Source organism: Schistocerca piceifrons, chromosome 9 (assembly GCF_021461385.2).
Source record: "Schistocerca piceifrons isolate TAMUIC-IGC-003096 chromosome 9, iqSchPice1.1, whole genome shotgun sequence".
Classification (NCBI taxonomy): Eukaryota; Metazoa; Arthropoda; class Insecta; order Orthoptera; family Acrididae; genus Schistocerca; species Schistocerca piceifrons.
The window spans coordinates 62,019,073-62,044,606 of record NC_060146.1 but is presented as its reverse complement, the minus strand read 5'-3'; the positions used below and the strand labels follow the sequence as shown (position 1 = coordinate 62,044,606).

Sequence of the window (25,534 nt, the reverse complement as noted above, 5' to 3'; positions counted from 1 at the left end):
GTTCTGTAATATATAACTTTAACACAACGGTCCACCTATAATCCACTGGAATATGCTAGATATTACTTCATTGTCTACACATAACACAAGATCACATCTTGCCGGTGCTGTCCCGACCTACACTGTGTGATCAAAAGTATCCGGACACCCCCAAAAACATACGTTTTTCATATTAGGTGCATTGTGCTGGCATCTACTGCCAGGTACTCCGTATCAGTGTCATATGCAGTTCACGACGTTTGCCGTGGGGCTTTCACTGTTTTTTTGATAACTTTATATCAGTTGGATCCGTTGCTCAGTTTCCATCTGCTCAATGACGAAAATAAACATCAAACAACAATCCTCACCAGAAAAAAGGAGTGAGGCTACTAATGGGAAGGATAACTGATGATAAACATGACAAAACCACAGATGCCAAACGTGATATGACAAAATGGCGCAAAATTCAAATTAGTCCTTACTTCCGGGACACCCGTTATTAACCGCCTGGGTAACACACAGAGTAAATATCTCTGGAGTGAGCATTGTGTTCTGCCCATGTTGTCAACATTAAACCAGGATTGTCACGTGTTTTCGGGACTTCGCTGTGCGTGTGTGCTTTCCGCAGAGTTTGGAGTTTGTATTATCAAGAGTTTTTGTTGTGTTTTCACCGTTTGTTGATATTGTTATAGCGATGGTGAATTACTGTTGTTGCTACGGATGCAAAGAAAAATATGTCAAGGAGGGATAGTAACTTTTCATGGGTACTATGTTTAAAAATATCGAGACGCATTATAATTAAGGCTTGATTCTGTAGGCCTGTTTTTCTACGATTTTATGACTATATACACTCCTGGAAATGGAAAAAAGAACACATTGACACCGGTGTGTCAGACCCACCATACTTGCTCCGGACACTGCGAGAGGGCTGTACAAGCAATGATCACACGCACGGCACAGCGGACACACCAGGAACCGCGGTGTTGGCCGTCGAATGGCGCTAGCTGCGCAGCATTTGTGCACCGCCGCCGTCAGTGTCAGCCAGTTTGCTGTGGCATACGGAGCTCCATCGCAGTCTTTAACACTGGTAGCATGCTGCGACAGCGTGGACGTGAACCGTATGTGCAGTTGACGGACTTTGAGCGAGGGCGTATAGTGGGCATGCGGGAGGCCGGGTGGACGTACCGCCGAATTGCTCAACACGTGGGGCGTGAGGTCTCCACAGTACATCGATGTTGTCGCCAGTGGTCGGCGGAAGGTGCACGTGCCCGTCGACCTGAGACCGGACCGCAGCGACGCACGGATGCACGCCAAGACCGTAGGATCCTACGCAGTGCCGTAGGGGACCGCACCGCCACTTCCCAGCAAATTAGGGACACTGTTGCTCCTGGGGTATCGGCGAGGACCATTCGCAACCGTCTCCATGAAGCTGGGCTACGGTCCCGCACACCGTTAGGCCGTCTTCCGCTCACGCCCCAACATCGTGCAGCCCGCCTCCAGTGGTGTCGCGACAGGCGTGAATGGAGGGACGAATGGAGACGTGTCGTCTTCAGCGATGAGAGTCGCTTCTGCCTTGGTGCCAATGATGGCCGTATGCGTGTTTGGCGCCGTGCAGGTGAGCGCCACAATCAGGACTGCATACGACCGAGGCACACAGGGCCAACACCCGGCATCATGGTGTGGGGAGCGATCTCCTACACTGGCCGTACACCACTGGTGATCGTCGAGGGGACACTGAATAGTGCACGGTACATCCAAACCGTCATCGAAGCCATCGTTCTACCATTCCTAGACCGGCAAGGGAACTTGCTGTTCCAACAGGACAATGCACGTCCGCATGTATCCCGTGGTACCCAACGTGCTCTAGAAGGTGTAAGTCAACTACCCTGGCCAGCAAGATCTCCGGATCTGTCCCCCATTGAGCATGTTTGGGACTGGATGAAGCGTCGTCTCACGCGGTCTGCACGTCCAGCACGAACGCTGGTCCAACTGAGGCGCCAGGTAGAAATGGCATGTCAAGCCGTTCCACAGGACTACATCCAGCATCTCTACGATCGTCTCCATGGGAGAATAGCAGCCTGCATTGCTGCGAAAGGTGGATATACACTGTACTAGTGCCGACATTGTGCATGCTCTGTTGCCTGTGTCCATGTGCCTGTGGTTCTGTCAGTGTGATCATGTGATGTGTCTGACCCCAGGAATGTGTCAATAAAGTTTCCCCTTCCTGGGACAATGAATTCACGGTGTTCTTATTTCAATTTCCAGGAGTGTAATAGATATTACGGCCCATACAAAAGCTTACAAAGAATCGCTTCCTGTCGTAAATTTGCTAGTGGAACAGGAAAGGGAATGGTTAGTTGTTTCAGCAAATACTGTCCTCCATGCATTTATCAGTGACTTGTCGATTATGTATATAGATTTGAAAGACGGGAGACAGATAAATTCAATAGAGTGGGAGTCTGTAATTGTCTCGTATAGTATGTGTGTCCAAACCTTTTCGTTTACTATAAAGTTACAGTAGGAGACCATTTTAAGTGTGTCTAGGACATGGAGAATGACTATGTGTGACTTATATTTTAGTTTCCCGAAGGATGAACAACGAGTAAAGATGTGGCTCCAGAAAATAAGGAGGAGTAATTTTGTCCCCACAAAATATTCCCAAGTATGTTCAAAACACTTTGAGGAGGCATATTTAGGCAGAGAAAAATTTGGACGTGTGTGGCTGCGGGTAGATGCTATACCAACTATTTTTAATTTTCCACAGCACCTACTACCAATTTCTGCATTCAGCTTAAATACATTTTCTGCACAAATAAAATAAAAAACACAATAGTGTAGCTAATCAAAGTACACATTAATCTTCTTTGGTGTATTTTGCCTTCAATTTATTTTCTTCACCATTTGATTAAGAAGCGTAAAATATTAGTAAACATGTCACCAAACTCTTTCATTTGTGTCACTTTCCACTTCCCTTAATGGTGTTATATGAGTTGACTCTTACATGACCAACTGTATTTGGTTTACAGTACATTTATTCTCCGGTCGCCTTTTTTCCCCCTTCTTACTCAGTCTATTATTTATTTCATAAACTGGGAGCAAGTATGTAAAATGCGTTAAATAAACATTTCAAAGTGTCACCAAGTGCCGTATCATGCCGAAAACTACCAAAAGTCGAGTGCATCTGAACTGTGACACCTATCACTTGCCCTTAAAGGTTACGTAGCAGGTTTATTCCCGGTATCAAATGGATACTGTTAAAATGTCTGGGCAACATATATAAATAATCCACGACACGTACGAAAAGAATCCGTCTGTACTAGGGATGTAGTGACATTCGAAATGTACAGGGCGCTATACGGACAAACACACGACGTCCCGAAAACACGTGGCCAGGCCGGCAATGTATGTTGACAACACAAAATCTGTACTGCGCATGGGAATGCTCACTCCAGAGATATTTACTCTATGGGGTAGCAGGGCGAGTCATGACGTTGCTTCCGGGATCCATCGAGTCCGCCCGGCAAATTAACGAGGAGGGCTTATGTGCCAGCCAACCTGGATGTGGTTTTTAAGCGATTTTCTACAATTCAGTAGGTGAATACCGAGCTAGTGTCCACGGCCTGCCTCAGTTAACGATTCGCACACGCTTTCAGATGCAGAACAGTAAATTCAGACAGAAGGAAGAGCATCTAGCCACCCTCTACAACTAAAATTGACAAATCCAATTATTAACAAGCCGCCCCCACGAAGACACGGGAGAAAGAAGAAAGAATAAGATTCTCCCTTAACTACGTGGTTCCAGAGACCTTTTCAATTGCCGGCCGGTGTGGCCGTGCGGTTAAAGGCGCTTCAGTCTGGAACCGCGTGGCCGCTACGGTCGCAGGTTCGAATCCTGCCTCGGGCATGGATGTGTGTGATGTCCTTAGGTTAGTTAGGTTTAATTAGTTCTAAGTTCTAGGGGACTGATGACCACAGATGTTAACTCCCATAGTGCTCAGAGCCACCTTTTCAATTCTCAGCCGTCGATGAGGTATACATGAAGACTGAAGGGATGAATGAATATTTGTACCATGGCTGAGATTCGAACCCGTGTCTCCTGGTCTCTAGGCAGACGTGCTAACCACTACGCCAACCTCGCACAACGGCTTTGCGTAACTGCGTGGACTTTCCTAGCACAGCCGGCCGGAGTGGCCGAGCGGTTCTAGGCACTACAGTCTGGAACCGCGCGACCACTACGGTCGCAGGTTCGAATCCTGCCTCGGGCATGGATGTGTGTAATGTCCCTAGGTTGGTTAGCTTTAAGTAGTTCTAAGTTCTAGGGGACTGATGGCCTCAGAAGTTAAGTCCCATAGTGCTCAGAGCCATTTGAACCCTTTTTTTCCTAGCACGCCCCCCTCCTTAATCCAAATTCCCATTCAGTTATGTTGATCTGAAAACGGCAGCTGGCAAGGGACGGGACTGAAGAAGTGCGTGTAACCAATGACTGAAACAACTGCCCTCCCTCTGCCAGTCAGTTTCTAGTGATGATGTTTTCCTCCACTACGTGCATTCCACCCGACTACCGTCGAACTCAGCGCCATTCCTCTATTTAACGAGGTTGAAGCACTTCAGCAACCAGCTTCCCGTCACGTTGCATATTACCCGCCATTATAGCCGTCATACTCCAGGAACATTGTTGGCCTTCAAACTGAAGGTTGACGCCATTGCAGGCTCACAGGATAACAGCTTGCGTCACACAGGCAATGGATGTCCTACGGCCTGCAGTAGGCATATGCTTCCCTCATTCTCGAACGCACTGCAAAACATTACGTACGCGAGACTCATAACCTTCTTTTTTTTCCCTTCTTGTTAGTGGGTACCACAGCAAGGAATGTATCAAAAGAAAGTGGCATTCTCCCACTTTATATTGGTTTACTTAACGGTTTGTGCCTTTTAGGCCATTTCGAAGTGATTTTCCGTCCGAAAGAGAGCACATTATTTACCCTTCCCCCCCCCCCCCCTTTCCCCCGAACAGAAACACGATGATGTGTATGTAACTTTATTAGAAACACAGTTACCTGCAGTGTAAACATGTGTAACATGCACTGAAAAACCCTGTAAGCTGTCTTGTTGGTTCGACAGCTTGTAACTGCAACAAAGCGTGGAATTTTTCAAAGATATTAAACAACATTCCATTAGAGCTACTGATACGCTTGCAAGACTCTGACAAAACTCTACCATCTGGTGAGCAAGATGTATGAGACAGGTGTGCAAATTGCCGAACTATCACTTTAATAAGTCACGGTTACAAAATACTAACACGAATTATTTATAGACGAATGGGAAAACTGCTAGAAGCCGACCTCGGGGAAGATTAGTTTCGTTTCTGTAGAAATGGCGGAGCACGCGAGACAATAGGGTCAGGAAAGGCAAACCGACGTTTCTAGCATTTGTACACTTAGAGAAAGCTTTTGACAATGTTGACGACAATACTCTCTTTCAAATTCTGAGGGTGGCTGGGGTCAAATACAGCGAGCGAAAAGCTATTTACAATTTGCACAGAAACCAGATGGCAGTTATAAGAATCCAGGGGCACAAAACGGAAGCAGTGTTTGAGACGGGAGCGAGACAGGGTAGTAGCCTATCTACGATGTTATTCAATCGCTATATTGAGCAAGCAGTAAAGGAAACAAAAGAAAAATTTGGAGTAGGAATTAAAATCCATGGAGAAGAAATAAAAGCTTTTGGGTTTGACGACGACATTGTAATTCTGTCAGAGATAGTAGCCGAACGGAATGGATAGTGTATTGAAAGGAGGATATAAGATGAACATCAACAAAAGCAATATGAGAATAATGGAATGTGGTCGAATGAAGTCAGGTGATGTTCAGAGAATTAGATTAGGAAACATAAAGTAGTAGATGAGTTTTGCTGTTTAGGGAGCACAATAACTGATTATGGTCGAAGTAGAGAGGATATAAAATGTAGATTGGCAATGGCAAGGAAAGCGTTTCTGAAGAAGAGAAATTTGTTAACATGAGTATAGATTTAAGTATCAGGAAGTTTTTTTCTGAAAGTATTTGTATGGAGTGTAGCGATTTATGGAAATGAAACATGGACCATAAATAGTTTAGACAAGAGAATAGAAGCTTTCGAAATGTGGTGCTACAGAAGAATGCTGAAGATTAGGTGGGTAGATCACGTAACTAATGAGGGGGTACTGAATAGAACTGGAGAGAAGAGGAATTTGTGGCACAACTTGACTGTAAGACGGAATCATTCGGTAGGACACGTTCTGAGGCATCAAGGGATCGCCAATTTAGTATTGGAGGGAAGCGTGGAGGGTAAAAATCGTAGAGGGAGACCAAGAGATGAACACACTAAGCAGATTCAGGAGGATGTAGGTTGCAGTAGTTATTCGGAGATGAAGACGCTTGCACAGGATGGAGTAGCTTGGAGAGCTGCATCAAACCAGTCTCTGGAGTGAAGACCACGACAACAACAACATTACATTGACCAAAGAGTAAGACTATTAATTTCAAATAACTGTGACTATTAAATAACAAATAAGCTAATGCAAACGTTCACTTGTTGCGGCAATTTACTAGTCAATTTCTTTGGACTCTAGACCAGTCGTGCTCTAATATCCGTGGTCACAGAAGATGCATGAACGGTGTGCGAGCATGAGCACTTCCAAACACAATACCTCCTTTCTGTCACTCCGTCAAGTCTCCATGTTGTCCCGTCCCACTGATTCCACACAACCAGCTGGACACTACTCGCTGCACTGCCATTAGTTGTCACAGATGGAGCGTTACATGACCACCTGGGACCAGTCCTGCAACAAAGAATTCTTTTTTGCGTTTGCAGCTACCCCTGTAGTACGCCACTATGCCACCAAATGCTGTATATTGTCCTTTGCTGCTGTGGAAACTCCAGGAAACCAGCAGACACGTACACCTCCACTATTGTGTGATTCTTGAAAAGAATACATCTCGCTGAGATATTTACTTTACACGTCTTGACCCTTAATGTTCGAGGATCGCTCTCACAGACCGCTAGCGTATATTGCATACGTGGAGACAACAAAATTTTTAGGTCTTACATTTGACAGGAAACTTTTTTCACTCCCTGCAACCTTTAGAGTGGGCGAGAGCCAAACGCCACCTTGGCTCCAGGCTCAGGTTCGCGTTCACCTTGACCTCAGCTTGCTACCGAAGGAGGTTACCCCAGCTTCGGTATACCGCTCGCGGTTTGTCGAACTTCGTTCGAAATTCATTAATACGATCTTCATTTATACAGATGGCTCTAAGGCCAATGACGGTGTCGAGTGTTCTTTTATTGTCGGGGCACACAGTTTCAAATACCGGCTCCATGGCCATTGTTCGGTCTTCACAGCTGAGCTCTTTGCCCTCTACCAGGTTGTTCTTTACATCTGCCGCCACCGACATTTTGCTTATGTCATCTGCTCCGATTCCCTGAGCGCCATCCAGAGCCCCAGTGATCCGTATCTGGTTCACCCTTTCGTGCACCGGATCCAACGCTCTCTTCAGCAGCTGGCGGACGACGGTTCTCCGGTTAGCTTTACGTGGGTTCTTGGCTATGTCGGTATCCCTGGGAACGAAGCTGCAGATGGCGCGGCCAAGGCTGCGGTCCTGCAGCCTCGGACAGCTTCTTGTTGTGTGCCTCCATCTGATTTTAGCAGGGTCATTTGACAGCGCATTTTATCGCTGTGGCATGCCGATTGGGCTACACTTACGGACAACAAGCTTCGGGTCTTGAAACCTCTCCCCACGGCTTGGACGACCTCTTCACGCCCTTCTCGGTGGGAGGAGGTCGTTTTGGCCCGGTTACGGATTGGACACTGCCGGTTCAGCCACCGCCATCTGCTGACGGCTGCGCCGGTGCCGTTCTGATGGTACACCACATTTTGACGTCCTGTCCGAATTTTAATACATTGCGCATTGATCTTGGTCTGCCATGTACTCTGGATGCCATTTTAGCGGATGACCCAGGAGCAGCTGCACGCGTTCTTCGTTTTATCCACTTGACAAACCTGTCTAAGGACATTTGATTATGCTGTTTTCTTTTAATCCCTTGCCTGTTAATGTGTCTTTTATAGTGTTGTCTTTTTTAGTTGCTGTTTTAACATTGTGCCTCGCAGTGCATTCCTAACTTAGTCTGGGCGCTAATGACCACTGTAGTTGTGCTCCCTAAAACCACAGAAAAGCGTATATTGTTACTTAAATCACTTAATAAAAGCAAGTCTTCTGGTCCAGACTGTATACCAATTAGGTTTCTTTTAGAGTATATTGATGCAATAGCTCGATACTTAACAATCATATACAACCATCCGCTCGACGAAAGATCCGTATCCAAAGACTGGAATGTTGCACATGCCACACTAATATTCAAGAAGGGTAGTAGGAATAATCCGGTAAATTACAGACCCATATCATTAACGTCGATATGCAGCAGGATTTTGGAGTTACCTCGAACAGAATGGTCCATTGACACACAGTCAACACGGATTTAGAAAACATCGTTCCTGTGAAACACAACTAGCTCTTTACTCGCACAAGGTGTTGAGTGCTATTGACAAAGGATTTCAATTAGAGTCCGTATTTCTGGATTTCCGGAAGGTCTTTGACACCGTACCACACGGGTGGCTTGTAATCAGAATGTCAGTTAGTCCACAAGATCTTGCACCGGCACCGGCGCCGACAACCCCGTGCCCGCTCCCTAGATCTGACGTCAGTACCTTGATGATAACCCTTCCTTTCCATTTCTCTATGAACGATACTTGAGCAAATGGTGGCAATCCATTTAGCTACATTTCATGGTTCAAGACATGAAGCATATTTTGTATGTTTTTCTCTCTCTTTCTTCTCTGTTCTAGTGTACGCTTGAAATTTGATGGGAAGGAAATAAACGTGCAAGTGATGTTGCTCTCTATTGGAACAATGAACTGAAAAGAGTTACAGGTCTTCTCGAATGCAACGCTTCACGCGGCTTCCTCCATCGGAGGCTCGAGTCTCAACTCGGGCACGGATGTGTGTGTTGTCCCTAAGCGTAAGTTAGTTTAGTTGGTGATGGAGAATGTGAGCCACTACAGAGGTGTCGTGTGGTGTGTTGCAGGTGGCGATGGACTGGCGCGTGAGGATAGCGTGGTGGCTGCTGGTGGTGCTCCTGCTCGCATCCGTCTCGACCCCCGCAGAGGGGGGCAGAGGAGGGGGGTCCCGCGGCGGGGGTTCGCGGGGCGGTGGCAGCCGTGGCTCGGGGTCTACCTGGAGCAGGAGCAGGAACAGGAACAGCGGCAGTGACAGCCACAGTTACAAGCACGTCACGTCGAAGCCCGTCACCCAGAGGTGAGTCCCGCCCATCGGTGCCATCTTTTGGAGAGGTTGCAACACGTGGTTCTCGATTGGGTACACGACCGTGTGTTAGGTACACGTCAAGAAAACAAATGAGTGAAATCGCGAAGTAGCACACGATCTTGAAGGCCGGCAAGTCGTGAAATGCACAAGAGCTACCACTAAACGTCGTGGCTTCGATCCCAAATGGCCCAGACGTGATCCTGTGTAATCTCGATTTCTTTGAGACTTTCTGTGTGGGAGTGCTTACCGGACGACTGTGTCAAAAAGTTGCTGTCCGTTCACGCCCTGGCCGTGATTGTGTGGGTCAGGTGCTCCAGCATTCTTCAGAGAAAGCTTTCCTATTCCTTCTCACATGTTATCGGGCATTGCTGTGCTGAAATATGGAATATGAGGTTGCCCAGACGAGAAATAGTATAAGGACTCTAAAACCTTCCTGACTACTGCTCAGGTTGCCTTCGATGCATAGGGTCAGTATATCTTATTGTAATCAGTGGCAGCATATGTACAGTTTCGGCACTGTCATCAACATTATTTTCATCACTGTTATCAGCATCATTGTTATTGGCATCATCACTTTTACGACATTTTTTGTCTCACGTCATCATTATTAGCATCATTACCATACTCATCACCGTTGTCATTGTAGTCATCACATTATCTCTGTCATTATTGTCATCATATCATCATCATCATCATCATTATCATTGTCATATCGTCACCATTGTCATCAAATTATCGCCACTGTCATTGTTGTCAGCTTGTTTTGCTAATTATCATCACATTACTATTAGCATCACTGTCGTCACATTGTATTGGTCCCTGTCTCAGGCCGTTAACAGCGCACACATCCCAGGGGCTAATGTGAAAGAAACTCGTGCCAGTTTGCAGAGGCGGCAAAGATCAACAGGCTGCCAGGATTCTACTAATGGTTAACTATTCAGTCTCCGACCGTGTAAAGAACTGAAAACCTCCTTGCGGCTGGTCCTTGACTAGTATGGAGACTAAGAAAGAGGGTCCGCAGAAATCACAACTAAAAAGGTATAATAGGAAAATTGGGCATATAGAATTAAGAGATTATAACTTTACAATATTCAGCTGAGGGCAGCCTTTGCTAATGTTAAGCATTGCTAAATGACGGCATATGAATTGAAAACTTAGCTAAGAGACACTATAAATACACGGCTCAGTGAAAACTTCCTTGGGCAGCATGAAGGGCAGTGGTGAGCTAGATGGACAATGTTGTGGGGTATTCAAATAAGGCAGAGGGAGAGAGTATTGATCCACAGTACAGATTCACATGACAGGGGCAAGGTCACGGTGGAAGCTTACTCTGTGGGTGGTGCCATCAAACGGTCATATTAGCCTGAGATGGTTGCACACACCACGTGAATGAAGTGGCGTTCCTATGCGAGAGACTCTGCCGAGTTTTTCTCGAGTTAAATTGTCACTAAATTTGTGCCAATGATACCACCCTCACTGGCGTCTTACAGTCGGCAATGGAAATGCCTGTTTCTGACAGATGCTGATAGCGAACACGCACGGGGATTTGGTGGATCTACTGATGCTTGCCCGCTGGGCCAAGCCTACAGTGGCGCTGACTGAGAGTGCCCCCTGCTACTGCTGGTGGCAGCTACACGACCCAGTCTGTCACAGTACTACTTGGGCATTATTGCTGTTTGTTCTTTTGTAAAGTTTCTTCACAGTGCTTGGAGAAAGCTACAAGTTAAATAAAACTTAAGTGTTTGCTAATCATTCCTGCCCTGTCCAACTTCCCTAAATGACAGCTTGTCCAATTTCCCTAAATGACAGCTGCTACACTGCTCTTTAGCCAACCTCTCCTTACCTTTGTGTTTGAAGTAGTGCACAACAAAATGCAAGGCAGTAAGTGCCTACAGCGAAACACGTCTGTGATGGACACGAACCTTCATCTGTTGGTCCACATCTAATTCAAAACTGAATGGGGATTAGTGCAGTGGCGGTCCGACCTTTTATGACTTCATAAGACCCCCCCCCCCCCCCCCCGCGTGCCCTCCAGTGGGCTTCTGACTCCAAACAAAAATAATGCAGGGGGGGGCACTGACCATATCTTTTGCTGACAGTATCTTCACGTTCAGGGCTAGTCACAACTGTGGGAAAAGTGGTCTTCATTATGTTCCTGCCCCTCTGCATGGAAGATAGGAGGAACTGTTTAAAACTTGAAGAGTATTTAATGATTGCCACCATTTTCAGTGAATTAAGAATTCTTTAAATGTCTCCAGCTAAAAATTTGGTTCTGGATTTTGATTCCTGATCACTTGTGGATACTTATGATATTCTCTCTCTCTCTCTCTCTCTCTCTCTCTCTCTCTCTCTCTCTCTCTCTCTCTCTCTTTTTTTTTTTCTTTTCGAAATTTTGTTAATGAGTTAAACCACAATTGAAAAATTCACACGAACAAATGATGACGGCTATGATGATGATGATGATGATGATGATGATTTGGATTGTGGTACACTCAACGGCATATTTATCACCACCTGTGTAAATTCCAAATCTTGTCACAGTCCTGCCTCGCCATTTTCCCTAGTGATAATGAAACGACAGCACAGGCACCCTGCCCCTGGGTGGAGAGAATCCCCAACCTGGTCGGAAATCAAATCAGGACCTGATGATCCAGAGGCAGCAATGCTAACCACTAGGCCACAAACTGTGGACTGCAAACAAATGAGTACACTGCTGGAGTATCTGTTATCGAAGAGTTACGAATCTGTAAGAAGATTGCATGAGTTTTGATTATCACTATTTTCGTTCTTTGCGTGAGGTACAGTGTGGCCACTCACACGTGCATCTCGAAATGTGACATTACAACATCATTCTTATTGTGATTCTCACTATAATTGTCATTGTCATCATCATCATTATTATTGACCTTGTGGTGACATCACTTTCATTATTGTTGCAGCCATGTTGTTTTCACATCATCTCATATCATTATTATTGTTATTATTATTATTATTATTATTATTATTATTATTGGTATTTGGAGGTACTTGATTGTATCGCCGGTGAAATCTTCTCTGCTCTTCGATGAAATTCTAACACACAGAACGTTTTCCATATAGGATTTCCCCATTTCACTCCCACCATGGAATCTGTCACTTATGTATCATTGCATATGTGCTGGCTTCAATTTCACTGTGCTTTCTCTGCATTCAGAATTTACATTTTTAAAATTTTCTTACATTCTCTATGTTGAAAACTTGGCATGACGTCAAGTGGCGGTACATCTACAACAGCTGAATTATTATTCTAATATTATTTTGTATTGCAGTCTTTTGTTGCATTTGTTTTTATAATTATTACCAGCCTCATTGAAATTTTGAGCACCCTCAAATCCATTGTTGTTGTCACTGAAAGCCATCAATTTTATATGCCATGTGTGGCCACCATTAGTGGGTTACAGAAGTTGTGCACAGTACATAATGCTGACAGGTTGCTCTGCAACTATTGTGGATCTGAAAATGCTCAAAATTTGAACTGATAATCATTATAAAGACAAATGTGCCATTACACTGCAATAGAACATTAGAATAAAAGTTCTCTGTAATTTGTATCAATGTATCACTATGTATTTATATCTAAAAACAAAGATGATGTAACTTACCAAACAAAAGTGCTGGCATGTTGATAGACACACAAACAAACACAAACATACACAACCAACGGTTGCTTCATCAGGAAAGAGGGAAGGAGAGGGAAAGATGAAAGGATGTGAGTTTTAAGGGAGAGGGTAAGGAGTCATTCCAATCCCGGGAGCGGAAAGACTTACCTTATGGGGAAAAAAGGACAGGTATACACTCACACACACACATATCCATTTGCACATACACAGACACAAGCAGACATTTGTGAAGGCAAAGAGTTTGGGCAGAGATGTCAGTCGAGGTGGAAGTACAGAGGCAAAGATGTTGTCGAATGACAGGTGAGGTATGAGCGGCAGCAACTTGAAATTAGCAGAGGTTGAGGCCTGGTGGGTAACGGGAAGAGAGGATATATTGAAGGGCAAGTTCCCATCTCTGGAGTTCTGACAGGTTGGTGTTATGTTAGTTTTTGCAAATATGTTTGTTATTGTCACTGTTGCATTTCGAAATCTTTTTTGTCATCTTACTTTCTCTTTCTGTTTTTGCAAGTACACTAACACCAAACTGTCAGAACTCCGGAGATGGGAACTTGCCCTTCAGTATATCCTCTCTTCCCGTTACCCACCAGGCCTCAACCTCCGCTAATTTCAAGTTGCCGCTGCTCGTACCTCACCTGTCATTCGACAACATCTTTGCCTCTGTACTTCCACCTCAACTGACATCTCTGCCCAAACTCTTTGCCTTTACAGATGTCTGCTTGTGTCTGTATATGTGCGGATGGATATGTGTGTGTGCGAGTGTATACCTGTCCTTTTTTCCCCCTAAGATAAGTCTTTCCGCTCCCGGGGTTGGAATGACTCCTTACCCTCTCCCTTAAAACTCACATCCTTTTGTCTTTCCCTCTCCTTCCCCATTTCCTGATGAAGCAACTGTTGATTGTGAAAGCTTGAATTTTGTGTATGTGTTTGTGTTTGTTTGTGTGTCTATCAACATGCCAGCACTTTCGTTTGGTAAGTTACATCATCTTTGTGTTTAGATATATTTTTCCCCACATGGAATGTTTCCCTCTATTATATTCACTATGTATTTAAATATTTGTAATGCTACATTCATTTGGAATTCCCTTGTACTTTGTTCCAGTAGCTTAAAGCGAAAGTTATCATGGCTGAAGTTTTTGGCAAAGGGCTGGGTGGGGGTGGGGGGGGGGGGGGAGGGGGGGGGGCGCTCTGAGTGAGAACTTATGCTGGAGTCACTAGGGGACGTTAACTGACAAGTTGCAATGTGCTCAGGTACAGTGGCAAGCTGAAAACGACCCCAAAGACCAAGGACCATTGGTCTTCACACTACACAACCAGCAGACCTATTGGATGGAAAATACCCCCTCTACGCAAGGAAGACAGTGGTAGTGCAAACAGCATCGGTGGCCATCGGTACAAGCCGACAGAAGACTCCCGAAAAGCTGTCACAGAAAAGTACAACCGGCGCTACAAGCCGACCGAGGCCGTTCCTGTTGCCACGACACATCGTCACCGACACGGGCACCAGAACCACACCAAGTCCTCGATCTCGAAGCATGACACTACGAGCTCATATAATGTTTCCAGACACGGGGGAAATCTGTGGCCTTTTCAGCCGACACAGCGGCCGAGCCTCCACACGAAGGCCCCGGTCACCAGTTCGTACAACAGGTCTCGTGATGCATTCCAGGCTGGAGGAATTCCAGGTCACCTCCAACCGTCACAGGAACCCAGCCACCGTGTGAACCACTGGCCACCACTTCCTGCATCCACGACTGGGTGAGATTTGAACAGAGGAGGCATGTGTTGCTTTAGAATGTCCTGTGCTGTGAAATACAAGTGTCCTGCTCATCCGTGTTTTGTCGCTTGGAGTGATGGAATGTCACTTCACTGTGCTATCAGTTTCTTTGGGAGAAAAACATTGTAATATGTTATTAGCAGACATTTTGTCAGAGGCAGTCAAAGACTGTGTATAACTTAAAGGGTAGGAATATTTTTGTCAGTAATATGCCTTGTACAGTGACAGTATTTTATTTTCTCATTTTGGTCAGAACCTTCTCAGAGCTACAACTTTGTTCTCAATGACTTTTTAGGCATTACATCTGTTGCAGTTTATCACCTAGCAGTAAATGAATGATATAGTTGTTTGTCTTGTCACAGATGCCTATTCATGTAAATCTAACTATATCATTTATATCTAAAAACAAAGATGATGTAACTTACCAAACAAAAGCGTTGGTATGTTGATAGAGACACTAACAAACACAAACACACACACAAAATTCAAGCTTTCACAACCCACAGTTGCTTCATCAGGAAAGAGGGAAGGAGAGGGAAAGACGAAAGGATGTGGGTTTTAAGGGAGAGGGTAAGGAGTCATTCTAATCCCGGGAGTGGAAAGACTTACCTTAGGGGGAAAAAGGGACAGGTATACACTCGCACACACACATATCCATCCGCACATATACAGACACAAGCAGACATCTGTAAAGGCAAAGAGTTTGGGCAGAGATGTCACTCGAGGTAGAAGTACAGAGGCAAAGATGTTGTCGAATGACAGGTGAGGTACGAGCAGTGGCAACTTGAAATTAGCGGAGGTTGAGACCTGGTGGGTAACGGGAAGAGAGGATATACTGAAGGGCAAGTTCCCATCTCCGGAGTTCTGATAGGTTGGTGTAGTGGGAAGTATCCAGATAACCCGGGCAGTGTAACACTGTGCCAAGATGTGCTGGCCGTGCACCAAGGCATGTTTAGCCACAGGGTGATCCTCATTACCAACAAACACTGTCTGCCTGTGTCCATTCATGCAAATGGACAGTTTGTCGCTGGTCATTCCCACATAGAAAGCTTCACAGTGTAGGCAAGTCAGTTGGTAAATCACTTGGGTGCTTTCACACGTGGCTCTGCCTTTGATCATCATTTGTTTACTGCCAGGTGACAAACTGCAACAGATATTATGTTTAAAAAATGAATGTAGTCAATGAGAATAGAGTTGCACATTCTAAATATGTTGGAATGAAGCAAGAGAATAAAATATGTTAACTGAAGAGGGTATATTATTATTATCACAAATATCCCTAACCTCTAATCAGCCATTCAGCTGGTTTAATGCAGTCTTCAACTTCAATCTAACCTGTGTCAACCTCCTATTCTTCCTGTTGCTGTTACATAAAATGCTATGTGCTGCAATCTTTGTTAGCTCCTTCAACTATTCTGTTACTATTTCCCACATTTCTAAATGAGAAGCTTTTTTTGTTATCAGTCTTCTGTCTTGCTTCATGTGCTCTGCCATGATCTCCTCCCCTCTGGCTCATCTCAGAGTGGCACTTACACTCGAGTGTCCTCAAATATTTTTTTGTATATATTACAATCTTCCCATTTTTTTTGCCTGCCACGAGTCACTCCAGTTTCATCGATGCTCTTATCTGTTGTCTTAACACATGTCATATCATCATCTCCCTTTTTCAAGTTAATATTCTCTACATTTTCTTTTCCTAACTGACTCTGCAGATATCGTCATAATTTCTTATCGGTCAATTTATTTTCAACACCTGACTGTACTATCACATCTGCACCACTTTTGTTCTTTTATTTTCCAACAGTCCATGCTTCAGTTTCATACAATGATGTCCTCCATATGTACATTTTTAGGAACTTCTTTTAGTGATTAATGCCCTGTTTGCCTATTCTAGTGTGCTTCTTATGTCTTCATTGATCATCTGCTGTGCATTATTTTGCTTCCAAGGTAGCAGTATTCCTTCATTTATTCTACTCTATGGACCCAAATGGTGACTTTAAGTTTCCCATTAACCTAGGGTTCATTTCAAATAACTGCCTGCTTTTGCACCAATACTGTTGTGTGTCTTCTGTAGTCAAGTACGTGATTTTTAAGTTGCTTTGGAACCATGAAGAATTCTCACTAATGTTGTCTAGTCTGTTCCTATCTTATTCAAGGATATTATTTTCCGCAGTCCTACTGCCACATATGCCACCCAAATGTATTACAGTTTCTTAATCTTTCACATATTTCACTATTTCCTTGATTTCCTCATGTGTTTCCTGCATTTCATCATCAGCTTGTGGCAAGAATGACTTTTAGTGGTACTTGGTGATGGCTTCATTACTTACAGACTAATAAATAAATGCATTACCCCCATTCTCTAATCATCTTAGCCTGTTTGTCATCTTAACATAGCTTATATTTTAGCTTTCCAACAAGCTTGTATATATGTAAACATATTCATTTTTGAAAGTCAAAAGTATTCAACATTTACATCCTCAATCATCAGTGCTGTTATTCAGTGCCTAGAATTATGTCAGGTCAGTTTGACATATTTGCTTGTAAAAGCAAAAGTCTTAGGTTCTGGTTCCAGTATTGCACACACTTTTGATCTTCCAGGATGTTTCACTATAGGTGATGTCAACTGATAATAGGAAAGAACTTATTCTGTGCAGGCAGAAGTGGCTATCAACATTTCCAATTAACTAAGATCATATCTGTTACCTGTGTGAGGAACCTATGAAAATATTCTCAATCACATTTGAATGCCTCTGTAACAAATATAGATGTATTTATCATTGGAACGGATGATGCATCAAACTTCTGATAAGAGCTATGTTCCTGCGTTATGGTTCTTTGAAGAATGGGTACTGAGTAGTGTGTAGTCGCAAGAAAAATTTCATGATGCCAATACATCAACCACTTCTAATGCAGTGACCAGCAGATGACATGCCTGGGCATCACAGAGGTAATTTATGAAACCACTAAACTGGCCAATACAACTTAGTTAATCAGTTACTGTTTCTGCCTTGCAAACCGATGTGGTGGGTGCACACTTCAGCCAGTGGTGTCGTATTACATCTCTTGGCTCTGAGTAAGTTTGAATTTCTCATTTCTACAGTACTGTAGCGACATCCTGGATATCTGATGTTATGTGCAATGCAATATACAAACTCACTCACATTATACTTTTTTTCATTCCTGTTTCCTTATTAGTGCACTGAAGACCCATGCCTGGTGCCATATTGACTATGAAAGTCAGATCCCTGCCGTACACATGCTCTTGAAATTTTTGTTCAAAGTCACTGGCTCAGCCACCTCTGAATACAATAACTGTTAACTCTTGCTGATAAATGACTTCACAGAGTTGTTGGATTAACAACAAAAGTGAACAGTTGCACTTGTACAACAAGAACTCCTTAAGTGAACGTACCAAGAAGTAAGTGGATAAAAGAAAGGGCTACAAAATAAATCCAAGAGTTCGTAGTGTGAGATGAGTAAAAAATGCAGAGGATAATGATTATTGAGACACACAAATCTTAAAATTTGTTATAATTTCTGGAAACATTTGCATTCTAGAGACATCCACAGCAGACATGGATTATAAAGACTGCATAAGACAACAGATGAAGATGCTGTTGTTATTAACTCAGTTTCACAAACTGTTGGGATAAATAACAATGTGTTGTGTAAGACTACAGGTACATTGGAAAGCCATACCTTTGCAGTGAAAAGTATTGTAACAATGTGATGTAAGCTCTCAATATCGATAATTTTAATATCTGCAAAAAATGAAGTATTCTTATTAGTTTAGTACCTATGGTCTCACAAGAGTATTTGTTACTTGCTTTTAAATTTTTTTTAATGTTGTGTGGAGCTTGATTGTTTTTGTGCATCACCCCAAATGACTTGTGTTACCATTGATAATATATGTGCATTGGTGTGCTTATTTTGTCCAGCATTACCCTCATATTGCATTAGGATTGTCAGGAAGATGGATAGACTAGACACTAAATTAAAAAAAAAGTGTTCACAGAGATTTGAATTTTCCATTGAATTGAATCATGCATTAAATATTCTGCTATAATTACTAGCAAACAGGATGTATAGTAAGTCCTTAACTTCATGACGTGAAATTACTAGTACCACAATACAAACCGAGTGAGGCGGTGCAGTGGCTAGCACACTGGACTCGCATTCGGAAGGACGACGGTTCAATCCCGCATCCAGCCATCCTGATTTAGGTTTTCCATGATTTCCCTAAATAGCTCTAGGCAAATGCCAGGATGTTTCCTTTGAAAGGGCACAGCTGACTTCCTTCTCTGTCCTTCCCTAATCCAATGAGACCGATGACCTCGCTGTCCGGTCTTCTCCCCAAAACAACCCAACCCAACCCACAATACAAATGTGCAAAGTAAAAAATGCTAATCCTGCCTTTTAGTACTTGTGTGATGCTCTGTCAGGAAAAACAAACCTGTAATCATTAGATACGTAATTAGTGGTGTCCTGCTTGACACAGTCACACTGTTTAAATATCTGGACATAACGTTGCAAGCAAAATGAAATGTGAGGATTGCAGTAGGGAAGGCAAATCATTGACTTCACTTTATTCTGAGAATTTTGGAAAAGTGTCAGTCATCTGTAAAAGAGACTGCACATACGACATAGTGTGACCTATTTTTGGGTACCGGTACTGCTTGAGTGTTTGCAATCCGCACCAGGTCGGATTACAGAAAGACATTGAAGCAATTTAGCGATGGGCTGCTACTTGTTACTGGTAAGTTTGAACAACACTGAAGTGTTACAGCGATGCTTTGGAAACTCAAATGGTAATCCTGAGAGGAAAGGCAACATTGTTTTTGAGGAACATTGTTGGGGAAATTTAGAGAACTGGCATTTGAAGCTGACTGCAAAACTACTGTCACTGAGATATATTTCACATAATGATCATCAAGGTAAAATACAAGAAATTAGGGCTCATTTGGAGGCGTATAGATAGTTGTTTTTCTCTCATTCTATTTGCGAGTGGAACAGGTAAGGAAATGACTAGTAATGTGCGGGCTATCCTCTGCAGTGCACCATTTGGTGACTTGCAGATTATGTATGAAGATGTAGAGGAAAGATGGGTTGGCTGGAGAAAGTTTTGAGGGGGTTGAGGGAAGGAGGAGAAGAGGGGAGCTGATGGCAAATCTTTCTGATCCTAGGACAAGAATGAGAGTAGAGAAAGATAAAGAATGCAGAAGGCATGACTGTTGCTTTCTGTATCACTCACAACTGCTGCAGCATCCTTGACAAACCATATAATGTTCACACACCATTACCTCTACCTGTGCTCCCCCCCCCCCCTTTCTCTCCCTCCCCCACAATGCCCCACCCCCTTGCAGTCATTCCTCCTTTAAAACTTACCCTTACATGCTCCATTTACTACCGTCCTGTCTTATTGCTGATAAACACTACAACAAAAAAGCCTGAATGAGATATGAAATCACTAATGTCATTTAGTCACTGACATATTCATTTCATGGCTGTTTTTACAGGGGTATACTAAGGTCAGAGCAGGGTAGGAGATGTGGACACTAGCAAAATTTTCCAAATAAGCAAAGACTGGAAATGCACTGTTGTGAAGCTACTGCCATAAACTGACAGCTGAGCAGCGACAAGTGCGTGGAAATTAGTGTAATTAGTTATCAGCAGTGCAGTTTTGTCCACCTAAGCTGCAGCTGTGTTATACTGTGCACTGTACTCCATCAGAATTCATTCATATTCTCCATACATTAAAACATACAGGGAGCCCATAATTAAAGTTCCAGTTTCAGAACACTGTAGAAAGAGAGCAACTGCTCAGAATGACATCAAATTTGGATGGCATATTATTGTCACATCGGGAACCATCATGGAACAAAAAAAAATTTACCAACATATGGCAGTGCAAGCATCTTAATGTAAATGGAGTCAACTACAAATGACAGATGAATCGCAATGCGACGGCTATGGTTTGAATTACACATTACACCATCCATACTCTTCGATCTGCAAGACTTCGCAAGTTTGGCAGGTAACAGTTGTGGCACTCTTAGCTAAGTAAGTCTATCCACCACGGCAAGGTCGTACCGCATTGTATCGGAAAAGTTAGGTTTTAATTGTCCTGAGGCCAGAAACTGCATAAAAAGCAAATTGACATTTATTAATTGTCCTGGTGCCAAAAATCATTAAGAAGGCAAAATGACATCAGTTTCTGATTGTCTTCAGAGTGGTGCAGGACATGTTCAGTATGCTGTCCACCATTTTCTGCCACAAGTTTAAATCAATAAACAGCAAATTCTACAATGGATCAGAGTGTCTCGTGGTTCACATTCAGAATGTGTTGTGTAATATGTACCATCAGTTCAGCTATATTTGTAATTTGAGCACTCGACACATCTTTCAGATAACCCCATAGCCAGAAGTCACTGGTGATCTGGATGGCCAGGTTGTATGGAAATGATGGCTGATAATTCTAGCATTTCCAAAATGCCTCTGCAGCAGCCAATTCACTGGCTGTGCAGTGTGCAGAGGAGCACCATCATGCATAAAAATGATCCTACCCTTACATCCACACCGTTGAAGTTTTGGAATGACACTGATGCTCAAAAGACTCTCAAAGCATTTACCAATGTTGGTACAGGTAACAGGACCCCCAGGACTCGTCACCTCAACAAAAAAAAAAATGGCACTATGGTAAACAATGCCTCACACATTTACCCTTGCAGAATGAAGCTGTACCGGTTGATGTGCATGCAGACTGTCCATTGCCCACATTCTACAATTCTGTACATTGACATGACTTTGGACATGGAAATGGTCTTCATCTGTCCACAAAATGTTCCTTGGCTTTCCACTGTCCACTTCCATGCAAGCAAGAAATTCCAGAGCAAACATTTGTCTTGCTGGCAGGTCAGCAGGAAGCAACTCCTGAAAATGGGTGATTTTGTATGGATAGCTATGCAGAATGTTTCGTTGGATTTTATGCGCTGTGCTCACTGGCATGTCCAGTGTTTGGGCAATTTCCTGTGCACTGCATGTTTGCACACCACTATTTGCCCCTCCTACAATGCTATGGCCACATCTTTGACAGAAGTCTGATCAGCTGCTTTCCACCCTCTGCCATATTGCACCTCAGAAGCGCCTGTCTTTTTGAATTTTGTAATCATTTTCTCCAGACCCTTATCAATGCCCTTTCTCATCCCCCTCAGCATCTTGAACTCCTACCATCACTATTCTTGTAACAGAGGTTTGCCAGTGAGTGTGATCCTTCATGGAGATAGTCATGTTAGGTGCAGACAGAGGAGCAGCTGTGTGCTGCGTGTCAGTTGGTTTGCATATTCTGACATTTACAGTGCCATCTGTTGCTCAATTTTTTTTAAATTTTTTTTGTTACGTGACGTTTTGCCTTGTGTCAGTAATATGCTGTTCAAATTTGATGTCATTCTGAGCAGTGGTTCTCATTCTGCAGTGTTTTGAAACTGGAACTTTAATTGTGGACACCTTGTTTTTCCTTATTAATAACACTGCTCCCTACAATAACACATGTCGACTAATTTACTGCACTGCTTCAGCGTAATTGATTTAACAGCGCACAGTAAGTATGACAGAATATCCAGCACTAACATAACCAGTTGTGGATAGGTATTGAAGGTTTGCCTAGTTTTGACTGTTGAGCTAAAACCATTACCTTCAGCTAATTCAATTTGTAACTGATTTCCTCAGCATAACGGATATTAGCCGGGACTATTTAGTTTAAATGCATACACTTCTGTCACTGTTTTTCTGTCATTTTATGGCTGTAGCCCACAAGGGTGTTTTTATGGCTCGTCATCTGGAGAATTTTGCTCAGTTTGATATCCCACCCATGCTCAGATATTATCGGGTTGTTTTTCTGTACCCTGTATAAGAAAGATCACAATGAAACTGGCCCAATGCATGACTGGATATATAGCTACTGTCCACCTTGGGGGTCATCCAGCACCCAGTTGCCGAATGTGACTCAAGGACCCTGGGTTCCTTTATCAGTGCACTAAGCTATATATATATATATATATATATATATATATAAAAAGAAAGATGATGAACTTACCAAACAAAAGCGCTGGCAGGTCGATAGACACACAAACAAACACAAACATACACACAAAATTCTAGCTTTCGCAACCAATGGTTGCCTCGTCAGGAAAGAGGGAAGGAGAAGGAAAGACAAAAGGATATGGGTTTTAAGGGAGAGGGTAAGGAGTCATTCCAATCCCGGGAGCGGAAAGACTTACCTTAGGGGGAAAAAAGGACAGGTATACACTCGCACACACACACATATCCATCCACACATACACAGACACAAGCAGACATTTGTAAAGGCAAAGAGTTTGAGCATTTTTTGGGCAGAGATGTCAGTCGGGGCGGATGTACAGAGGCAAAGATGAAGTTGAAAGACAGGTGAGGTATGAGCGGCGGCAAATTGAAATTAGAAATTAGCGGAGATTGAGGCCTGGCGGATAGCGAGAAGAAAGGATATGCTGAAGGGCAAGTTCCCATCTCCGGAGTTCTGACAGGTTGGTGTTAGTGGGAAGTATCCAGATAACCCGGACGGTGTAACACTGTGCCAAGATGTGCTGGCCGTGCACCAAGGCATGTTTAGCCACAGGGTGATCCTCATTACCAACAAACACTGTCTGCCTGTGTCCATTCATGCGAATGGACAGTTTGTTGCTGGTCATTCCCACATAGAACGCTTCACAGTGTAGGCAGGTCAGTTGGTAAATCACGTGGGTGCTTTCACACGTGGCTCTGCCTTTGATCGTGTACACCTTCCGGGTTACAGGACTGGAATAGGTGGTGGTGGGAGGGTGCATGGGACAGGTTTTACACCGGGGGCGGTTACAGGGGTAGGAGCCAGAGGGTAGGGAAGGTGGTTTGGGGATTTCATAGGGATGAACTAAGAGGTTGCGAAGGTTAGGTGGACGGCGGAAAGACACTCTTGGTGGAGTGGGGAGGATTTCATGAAGGATGGATCTCATTTCAGGGCAGGATTTGAGGAAGTCGTATCCCTGCTGGAGAGCCACATTCAGAATCTGATCCAGTCCCGGAAAGTATCCTGTCACAAGTGGGGCACTTTTGGGGTTCTTCTGTGGAAGGTTCCGGGTTTGAGGAGATGAGGATGTGGCTCTGGTTATTTGCTTCTGTACCAGGTCGGGAGGGTAGTTACGGGATGCAAAAGCTGTTTTCAGGTTGTTGGTGTAATGGTTCAAGGATTCCGGACTGGAGCAGATTCGTTTGCCACGAAGACCTAGGCTGTAGGGAAGGGACCGTTTGATGTGGAATGGGTGGCAGCTGTCATAATGGAGGTACTGTTGCTTGTTGGTGGGTTTAATGTGGACGGACGTGTGAAGCTGGCCATTGGACAGGTGGAGGTCAACGTCAAGGAAAGTGGCATGGGATTTGGAGTAGGACCAGGTGAATCTGATGGAACCAAAGGAGTTGAGGTTGGAGAGGAAATTCTGGAGTTCTTCTTCACTGTGAGTCCAGATCACGAAAATGTCATCAATAAATCTGTACCAAACTTCGGGTTGGCAGGCCTGGGTAACCAGGAAGGCTTCCTCTAAGCGACCCATGAATAGGTTGGCATACGAGGGGGCCATCCTGGTACCCATGGCTGTTCCCTTTAATTGTTGGTATGTCTGGCCTTCAAAAGTGAAGAAGTTGTGGGTCAGGATGAAGCTGGCTAAGGCAATGAGGAAAGAGGTTTTAGGTAGGGCGGCAGGTGATCGGCGTGAAAGGAAGTGCTCCATCGCAGCGAGGCCCTGGACATGCGGAATATTTGTGTATAAGGAAGTGGCATCAATGGTTACAAGGATGGTTTCCGGGGGTAACAGACTGGGTAGGGATTCCAGGCGTTTGAGAAAGTGGTTGGTGTCTTTGATGAAGGATGGGAGACTGCATGTAATGGGTTGAAGGTGTTGATCTACGTAGGCAGAGATGCGTTCGGTGGGGGCTTGGTAACCAGCTACAATGGGACGGCCGGGATGATTGGGTTTGTGAATTTTGGGAAGAAGGTAGAAGGTAGGGGTGCGGGGTGTTGGTGGGGTCAGGAGGTTGATGGAGTCGGGTGAAAGGTTTTGTAGGGGGCCTAAGGTTCTGAGGATTCCTTGAAGCTCCGCCTGGACATCAGGAATGGGATTGCCTTGGCAAACTTTGTAAGTAGTGTTGTCTGAAAGCTGACGCAGTCCCTCAGCCACATACTCCCGACGATCAAGTACCACAGTTGTGGAACCCTTGTCCGCCGGAAGAATGACGATGGATCGGTCAGCCTTCAGATCACGGATAGCCTGGGCTTCAGCAGTGGTGATGTTGGGAGTAGGATTAAGGTTTTTTAAAAAGGATTGAGAGGCAAGGCTGGAAGTCAGAAATTCCTGGAAGGTTAGGAGAGGGTGATTTTGAGGAAGAGGAGGTGGGTCCCGCTGTGACGGAGGACTCAACTGTTCCAGGCATGGTTCAATTTGGATAGTGTCTTGGGGAGTTGGATCCTTAGGAGTAGGATTAGGATCATTTTTCTTCGTGGCAAAGTGATATTTCCAGCAGAGAGTACGGGTGTAGGACAGTAAATCTTTGACGAGGGCTGTTTGGTTAAATCTGGGAGTGGGGCTGAAGATGTGGCCTTTTGATAGGACAGAGGTTTCGGATTGGGAGAGAGGTTTGGAGGAAAGGTTAACTACTGAATTGGGGTGTTGTGGTTCCAGATTGCGTTGATTGGAATTTTG

The 25,534-nt window shown here is 44.1% G+C and overlaps 1 protein-coding gene across 3 annotated transcripts in view; it reads left to right on the top strand.

The window, feature by feature from the left end:
- The window catches only part of LOC124716897, a 289,921-nt gene that overhangs the window by 197,027 nt on the left and 67,360 nt on the right, over positions 1-25,534 (top strand). For 2 of the 3 annotated variants that reach the window (XM_047243453.1, XM_047243452.1), the window contains exons 2-3: positions 9,097-9,326; positions 14,243-14,749. In XM_047243453.1, coding sequence (XP_047099409.1) covers positions 9,103-9,326; positions 14,243-14,749 — 731 coding nt within the window. In that variant the 5' untranslated portion in view covers positions 9,097-9,102. The remainder of the gene's footprint in view (positions 1-9,096; positions 9,327-14,242; positions 14,750-25,534) is intronic. The other variant, XM_047243455.1, reaches the window with a different exon arrangement.